At 55.4% G+C, this 8624-nt stretch overlaps 1 protein-coding gene across 10 annotated transcripts in view; it reads left to right on the top strand.

The window, feature by feature from the left end:
- Positions 1-1564: 1564 nt before the first annotated feature.
- Rtel1 (regulator of telomere elongation helicase 1) overlaps positions 1565-8624 on the top strand; it is a 32431-nt gene continuing 25371 nt past the window's right edge. For 2 of the 10 annotated variants that reach the window (XM_047534935.1, XM_047534955.1), the window contains exons 1-6: positions 1572-1935; positions 2636-2893; positions 3597-3795; positions 4136-4229; positions 4826-4907; positions 5135-5195. In XM_047534935.1, coding sequence (XP_047390891.1) covers positions 2792-2893; positions 3597-3795; positions 4136-4229; positions 4826-4907; positions 5135-5195 — 538 coding nt within the window. In that variant the 5' untranslated portion in view covers positions 1572-1935; positions 2636-2791. Of the gene's footprint in view, positions 1936-2635; positions 2894-3596; positions 3796-4135; positions 4230-4825; positions 4908-5134; positions 5196-8624 lie in introns of all 10 variants that reach the window. The other 8 variants (XM_047534929.1, XM_047534925.1, XM_047534965.1 and 5 more) reach the window with 7 other exon arrangements.

Below are 8624 nucleotides of genomic sequence, written 5' to 3'. Positions count from 1 at the left end.
GCCAGACAGACTCCCTTCCTCCTAGCTCTGTGCAGGTCCCTTCCATTCCAGTCCTCTCCACTCCCACAGACCCCTGCAAGGCAGGCAGGCATTTCACTCTTTTTTTTTTTTTTATTTTTTATTTTTGTAGTTGTAAATGGACAGAATGCCTTTATTTTTTTAATGTGGTGCTAAGGATCAAACCCAGTGCCTCAAACATGCTAGGCAAGTGCTCTGCCACTGAGCTATAGCCCTAGTCCAGTATTTCACTCTTGTATGGAATGGGGGCCCTTGGACTTGTCTCCTCTCCTTGTTCCACCTTCATTGTCTCCTTTGAGCATTTCACACCTTGGAGGGTCTTTCACCTCTTGGACTCTCCCAGTACTTGCAACACGACTTTTCGCATGCTGTTTCCAACCAATCCACAGGGTGGCCTTCTCTGATTTCTAGTCATGCAGCCCCCTATGTTGTTTTCCTTCCTTGTATTCATCAAGGTGTGACTGGTTCATATCTGCCCTGTGGTCATCCACAGCTGGGTCCCTTGAAACCTGAATGAGCAGATGCTCAACTTAGGTTTGTTGCCTTGGTCAAGATCCCTGTGCCTGCTGAGTGAGGGCTGCTATGGTTTGTCTGGGTTTCCTGGCCTTGTCTCTCAAGTTGGGTTCAGAAGAACTTTTTCCTCTCAGTTCTAGGGATTGAATCCAGGGGTGCTCTGCCACTGAGCTACACCCTCGGCCCTTTTTATTTATTTATTTTATTTTGAGACATGTTATTGCTAAGTTGCCCACGCTGGCCTCCAACTTGTGGTCCTCCTGCCTCAACCTGTCAAGTCATTGGAATTTACAGATGTGCACCACCATTCCCGTAGCAGAATGGCTTTTACATGTTTTAATTCAGAAGAGGTCCAGTTCTGGTCCATGAAGACACCAGGTCTCTGGGTCTTGGCCTCTCCTTCCTTAAGTTTTTCAGAAGGAACACTTCTGCTCTCAGAAGATGGTTGGTATGGAGATAAAGTGTGGAAATGCTGGCTCCTTGCAGGCGTTGGGTAATCTAAGCACTCTGCTTCATTTCCTTACACCTAAAGCGTGGACAAGGAGAAATTTATCTCACAGGTCACCAGAGAGAGAGAAATGTCAACGCCTGCATGGATAGCACTGAAACCTGTGCTTAGTGCCCATTCGAGCTTGGGGACCTATCTCATCTCCTCCTAATCCCTGCTGAGAGCTGAGAGCATCCGAGACAGGTGTGGGGTGGGGACCAGCGTGTGTCAGGTGCTTCCCCAGACACGATCTCACACATGAGTATGGACACACAGATGCCATCAGCGGGAGAACATCCGAGTTAAAGAAAGCGGAGGTGACACTGAAACGAGAGTTGCCTGCTGGCGGCGGGCAGCACCGCTGCTCCCGCTGGGACAGGCGGGGTCGCCTGAGACAGCATCTCCGACCCAAGGCCTTCGGGGAACCTCTCTCCTGGGCCCCCAGTTGATTGCCTGCGGGACTCGGCGAGGCCCGTGTGACCTCTGGGAACACTGACCGGAAGAGAGGCTGAACCAAAGGGAGAGTAAGGACCGGGGGTGAGGCTCTCAGGCGCGCGTCTGGGGCTTGGCAGCCATTTGCGGATTTTACGGACAGTCATCGACGCGAGGCGAGCGCGGCGACCTCGGGAACTCGACGAGCCTGCGCAGCCGTGCGCGCGGTGGCAGCGCCCGGGCAGAGGGAGGAGGTGGCAGGATGGACTCGGCAGGGACGTCGTCGCGGCGGGAGCCGGGCCGGAGCCCGGCGCTGCGCTCAGAAGGGGCCGCGAGGGGCCGCGCGAGAGCGCGCGACCAGGCCGAAGAGCAGGCGGGCCCCGCGGCTGGGGAACGGTTTCCGCCCGGAGCGCTGAACGGCGAACAGGAAGTGAGGGAGGAAGTGCAGCGAGCGCCTCAGCCCGCCAAGTCCGAACCCTCTGACGGTGCGTTTTAACCTCGCCGGGAGTCGGCAGGGCACCTGGGGAGCCCGGGAGGTGGAAGGCTCGCGCCGAGGTCCTGCAGCCCGCTGCTTCGCTCCAGCGGCCGCGCGCCACTTGCGGCGGCCGGATCCTGCGCGCGAGCCTGATCCTGCGCGCGAGCCTGCGCAGCCCGAGCGCCGCGCTGGGCTGGCGCCCGGGCTTCGGGTTTGTCAGTTCCAGCTTCCAGGCAAGACGGAGGCCTGGAGAGGTTGAGCGACTTGCTGAGGGCTGCTCGCATTTGCATCCCAGGATGCCCTTTCGTTACTTTGGCTGCAGCTGGGTGCCCACCTGGGCGACCTGGGGGATGGCCTCTGCCTAGCTAGGGTAGCAGAGGGCAGGAGACGCAGACGCTCGACTCTGCACCATGTGCCGGGCCAGGCCAGGAGCGGGGCCGCTAGGATTTCAACCTCGCCCGCTCCTGTGAAAGTCACCGAATTGTTGCTTCTTGGGCTTCTGTTGTTTCTCTGAACCTAGTCGACTCTTCAGAGTAGGATGGAGTGGCTTGGGGCAGGAGAACAAGGCGGGGCTTCCTTGGTATCTTCCTTTCCCCAAGCTCTGTGACAGGATATAACAGGCTTGTCTTCTATCTCCACAGGGAGGAATTTACTGAAATGAAGTGGTCTGTCTACACAGTCTTGTTGTCTTGCCCTTGTCTGTGCTACAGGGATTCCTGCAGAGATCAGTGCTATGTTCTAGTGCCACGTGCTGGCGTCACTCACCTTGAGTGCCTGGGACCCTGAGGTGTTCAGAGGGGATTTGTCTCAGACCCAGACAGCTTGCATCTTAGCCAACCCCAGTGCCATCCTGAGGACAGGCCGATATGCCCAAGGTAGTCCTGAATGGTGTGACGGTGGATTTCCCCTTCCAGCCATACCAGTGCCAACAAGAGTACATGAGCAAGGTCTTGGAATGTCTGCAGAAGGTAAAGTTGCAAACACTGAGGGCTTTGCTCAGGGTTGGGTTGATGGAGGGTGGGGCTTCAGCAAGAGCTTCATGTGCTTCCAGTCTTCATTCCAGCCAGGCTCTGCATTTTGTCATGAACAAGGCTTCTTATAGGGTAGGAGAGGCAATATCAAGTGAACAAAAGGTGATTCTAGATGGTTATAGGCTTAAGAGAGCCTTGGGGGCCTCCAAGGAGGTAGCATTTGAACTGAACTTCAGGGGTGGATGTTGAGATTTGCGGGGGGGCAGTCCCTTTCTGCTGGATTTCTTGGGGTGCCCTTTTATATCTTGTTCACCCCCAATCCCTGAGTTTCCCACTCAGGCTCTCATCTGAGAGCTGGTATGTAGGGCATCAGATTCTGTTCAGATAGGACTAGGAAATGCCTGGATCCAGAATCACAGGACAGTTTCCTATTTTGAGACTTGGCACCTAATTAGCCATTTTACTATTTATATTAGGCTTAAAAACACTGTTGGATTTTGGGTAATGCTCTGCCAATTCTTGCTAATGAGGGCTGAATTCACCTGTGGTTTTTAGGGCAAGAGTGGAAAATGTCATATGGATTAATGATGTTCCATGGACTTTTCCACAATGAGCTATGTATCTGAGCAGAGCTGGGCATATCATGTGGCCCCACATCTTGCTCTGCTTCCCCATAACCCCTGTTCCTGACCTTCTTCAGAAAGTGAATGGCATCCTGGAGAGCCCCACAGGCACAGGGAAGACTCTTTGCCTGCTCTGCACCACACTAGCCTGGCGGGAACACCTTCGGGATACCATCTCTGCCCGCAAGATCGCTGAGAGGGTGCAAGGGGAGTTATTCCTCGGTCAGGACTTGTCGTCCTGGGGGAACAGCATTGCTGCCGATGGAGACCCCATAGGTGACCCTACTTCTTGGCCTCTCCTGGCCTTGTGGGGATGGTAGGGAAGGGATGAGGCCAGAGATAGGGCCTGTCCTCCTGGGGTTCTGTCGTCTCTGGAGCAGAGTTGAACAGGAGAATTTTATAGCTTCCACATTGTTTCTTACTATCCTGACTTTAAAACCAGGGTTACAGCTTCTTCTCGGAATTAGGGCACCACAGTTAGCCCTTGAACCTGTTTCTGGTAGTGAGTGTGTGGGTGTTAGGTTTGTGGCTATCAGTAGAACTGAGCCCAGTGTTACCTGTTAGACATGAGGATGTTGACTCAGCCACCCTTTTGTGATTCCTTGTGTCTGGGCAGCTTGTTATTCGGACATCCCGAAGATCATCTATGCCTCCAGAACCCACTCGCAGCTCACGCAGGTCATTGGGGAGCTTCGGAACACCTCCTACCGGTGCGTCAGGGAGTTCTCACCTGCCTCAGGGTCATAGGATTGATGAGCTTGGCATGGAGCTGGGTCCATATCCCAGCTGTGTGCAGCATTGCTGCGTGGTGGAAGAGGTCCACATTCTGTAGGGTCCTTGTTGCTAGAGATTGAACCAGGGCCTTGTATAGAGCCTTGCTAGGTAAGTGCTCTGCCTCTGGGCTATATCCCCAGCCCTCAATGCCTATTATTTGTGAGAAAGCAGCTTTGAGTTGTGACTGTCCTTGGACTGGCATCCCAGGCTCTTTGCAGAGCTATTCTGTTGACTGTGGTGGGTTAGGAAAGGCCCCCCGAGGGGCAGCTTTGCTTGGGAAGGGAGGAGGGTCTGCCCCTTGCTGGAATCCAGCTGAGTCTTGACACTGCCCTGGGTTCTGTGTGGGGGAGCTTGGACATCAGGCTCTGTGCAGTTCTACCTACCTGGGCCACATTCCAGTCACTCTGCTTTCATGCCCACCAAGTTTCCAGTATGTATTCATGCTTCTCACAGGTTATACTGTTGGACCACACTGTGTGGCCAACTGTTCTTGGTGGCAGCCCTCTTTGACCCTTCAATTCTCTTCTGCCAGGCCCAGGGTATGTGTACTGGGCTCCCGGGAGCAGCTGTGCATCCACCCTGAGGTGAAGAAGCAGGAGAGTAACCACATACAGGTGGGCTCCTGGGGACCTGCTCCACCTCTGCTGTTCTGGTAGGCAGGTGCTGCCTGGGCATTGGAGGTCCCAGCTGTGTCCAAGCACTTGCTGACCCCTGACCTGTGCCCCTGCTGGACTGGGCTGGGACTTAAAAGTGTGTGGAGGTTGGGAGGGGTCTGGTGAGGGCTGAGGCAGGCCATCTGGAGCTGCTGCTCCAGGTGTGTGCTCAGGCCTTTCTCTTACAGATCCACTTGTGCCGCAAGAAGGTGACCAGTCGCTCCTGTCTTTTTTATAACAATGTGGATGGTAAGAGCAGCTCCTTGAAGTTGTTCCTGCCTCTTGTCACATGGTGGGGTCAGGGTGAGGCATGTGCAGCTGCCTAGGGCTTGGCTGGGTGTCACAGCCCACTTATTTTACCCCAGGACAGCCAGTAGGGCTGGGGTCTGTGTCTTCTGATTTGAGGACACCTGTGTTGGGGCTCTGTACAGGCCACATTCTCATGCAGTGGCCTCAGAAAGGCCTGCTGGCAGGGAGTGTGCAGCCCAGGGGCTCCACCACCTCCTGGAAGGAGGCTCTCTGTGCCTAACCTGTCTATACATATAGGGAGTATGCAGCACACCTTCCCTTCCCTCTGGAGCCCAGGATGCTGCTGCCCGCCAGGCAGTGGGTGCCTTGTGGTGTCTCCATGACCATTCCCCGGGAGAACCTGGGTGCTTAGTTGCCTGCAGGTTCCCAAGTGATTGGCCTCTGGGGAGCTAAGTATGTTGGCCTCCCCCTGACTCTGGCTCCTCTGTCCTTTCCCTTTGCTGACTTAGCTGTGACAAGCCACAGCCCTGCGTCCTTGAGTCCAGCCTGGGGTGGCCGTGGCCTCAGATGACCTCACTCAGATATATGAGCGAGTGCACTCAGGGTTAGTGGCAGCAACTGACCCTGGTGACTAGGTGCCTGGAGTCCCTGAAGGGCCCAGTGAAAGGGCCTAGCACCTTTTCTCCAAATCACTAACTTCCCATTTGTGTGTCTGTTGAGGGCTTCTGAGGCCTGTCACAGGTCCCCAGAGACTGTGGCCAGGTGAACCTCCTGTGATGGGGCCCTTCAAGTGTGCTGAGGGCTGAAGGGTTGCACATCTGCGGTATGGCTGTGTGACTGGGGAGCTCACACTTGTGTGGCACTTGGATTCTGTTTCTTGCCTTGGTTGGGACTGCCATGCCAACACACAGTGCAGGGACCCTGACAACACAGCCCTTAGTGGCCTGAGAACTGCTGTCTTCTTGGTGTGTGCCAAGTGCCCAACACAGCAGGGCGGAGGCCCTGGAGCTTCTGATGGTGGTCAGGTCAGAGAATGCTGGGAGTCCCTCATCACCCAGCACCAGGTTTGCCATTCTCTGCCCCTTGGAGAGACGGGATGGAGTGTGGCAGGGACCCTGGCTTCTTCCTCTTCCTTGCTTCTTGTATGTGTGTGTGGTACTGGGGATGAACCCAGGAGCACTCTACCACTGAGCCACATTTCCGACCCTTTTTAAAGTCTTGCTAAGTTGCTGAGGCTGGCCTTAAACTGCTGTAGTCCTGCCTCAGCCTCCTGAGTCACTAGGATTACAGGTGTGTGCCACTGTGCATGGCTTGCTTCCCACTGTCTTCTTGCTTACTGATTTTTTGGTCTGGTGGCACTAAGGACCCTTGATCACTTCATTGCGTGATTATCCTAGCTTGCTGGCTGATCCTGAGGACTATGCCCCAGGTATCCTCCTCTGACAATGGCCTGGAGGCCATGAATCTGGACCTGGTCTCCAGGTGTGCTGTTTGGAAACTCCCCATGGTCCTTGCCCTTTCTGACTTCTTCAGAGGGAGGCTCTGTTGGGCATCCCCAGGCCCATATGTGGTCTGTGGAAAGAAGGAGGGTACGCCCAGGAAGCACTGAACATGGACCTGTCCATAGCAGTCTGGACAGGAACAGTGTTCTGTGACCTGTAGCCACTGGTCCTGGCCCCTAGTCCTGTGTGTCTCTGTGTCCATCCTGTGGGTGTTGGGTCACCAGGAAGGTGTTTTTTCCCTCACCTCCGCCATCCCTCTGCTTGGTCCCTGGTAACACACCTGAGCTTGCTTGATGCAGTCACTCTGCCCCACCCTGGTGCCTCTGTTGTCCACAGCCCTGGCCAAGTGGGTCTCTCTATCTTGTTGGCATTGTGCCAGCGGCCTTGGTGTGGTGCCCATGGGAACAGATCAGCTGACTCTGTAGCTGCTGTGGGTTAACACCTGGGGACCTGTAGGCCTGTGCTCTGCCCCAGTCCTCACTTCACTGCTCCTTGCCTGCCTGGGTCCTGAGGGTTAGCTGCAGTGGAGGCTCCACTCGAGCAAGTGCTCATGCTGGCCTCTGGGCTGTAGCCCTGTCTGCATGACCCAAGGCTCCTGTGTCAGAATGGAGGCACTGCGACCACTCTGACCCTCCCCAGGACTTTGCGCTCCATCCTCAGAACCACAGGCCAACCCCCAATGCGGGTTTGACTCACTGCTGAGCCTGTTGGAGGCCCCCGTAGCTGTGAACCTGCACTCTGCTGTGTCTGCCTCTGGCTGGCCGTAAGGCTGTTTCCAGCAGCTGCCCAGCTCTTAGCTGTCTGGAGAGGGCTGCAGTCCCAATGAAGGGTTCAGAGGAAGGGGAGGTGTGTGTTGTGGGTCAGCAGAGGGAGATGGAGTGCTGTGCCATCAGGACTGGGTGGGGATGGAGGCATGGGCTGCCATCTACCCAGACATCAGCCTGGATGGGCGTGGGTCAGCACGAGTTACCCTTTCTTTCCTGTCATTCTTCTCACCCTTCTTTTCTGTACTGGCTCCCTGCAAATCCTGAGGCAGCAATCTGCCCAGGAAGTACAAGCTGGCTCACTGCTGCAGCGTGTGCTGATTCGCCATCTGTTGCTATGGTGCTGCTGAGGATCAGCTCTTCCTTCCCTGTCTGCCTTGCCTAGGGGCATTTGGGGAAGGGTCACTGTCAGGCTGTCATCTTGTCCCTGAGGAAGCCTGGCACCTGCAAGGGATAGCGTGAAACAGCCACGGTGAAGCCAGTTGCTGGGGGTGGCCTGGTTCTACGTGTCTGCCCTGAGACTGTGTTACTTCTTGGGGGAGGTCCTTGGTCCTGCCTCAAAGGGCATGGGGCCCAGAAGTTGCTTGCTTAGCTCCCAAGGGATTCCTGAGACTCCAGTGTGGGACCTGTACTGTGGCAGGACAGCTCTTAATGTCCTTTCTGCCCTAGACCTTGTATCCATCTGGGTAAGGCCCATTTCTAGGCTGCTGTCCTGAGAAAGTGTTAGGCTAGTATAATGCTCAGCTTGTATTTTTAGAGAGGAGCCTGCTGGGGGCAGGGACAGGGTGGGCTCTGCCTGGGGTATCCCTGACTCTCCTGCCTGCTTGTGCCCTGCCTCGGTCCCCAAGAAGTGCCAGCTCTCTGGCAGTTGCAACTCTCCACCAGGTGGCCACTCTGGTTCTGTTTTGGTTGGTAGAAAGCCAGGGATCACCACTCATAGGATACATTTTGTGGACTATGGTGACAGGCTGTGGCTCTTCTCATCTGACCCCTAGAAGCTGGGGGTCGCAGCCACTCCTGTCCTGTCTCGGGGTGTTCAGGGGTGGAAAAAGATGCTTGGGACCTTTGGGGAAAGTGTTGGCATCTCTTTCTAAGTGTTAACCCTCAGCCTCAGTCTGGAGCCGGCCTCCCAGAGTCCAGAACAGGACTCCCTTGGGGTTTCT

Source organism: Sciurus carolinensis, chromosome 2, assembly GCF_902686445.1.
Source record: "Sciurus carolinensis chromosome 2, mSciCar1.2, whole genome shotgun sequence".
Lineage (NCBI taxonomy): Eukaryota > Metazoa > Chordata > Mammalia > Rodentia > Sciuridae > Sciurus > Sciurus carolinensis.
Note: the sequence above shows the minus strand (reverse complement) of the source record. Positions and strands in the feature narration are given on the sequence as shown.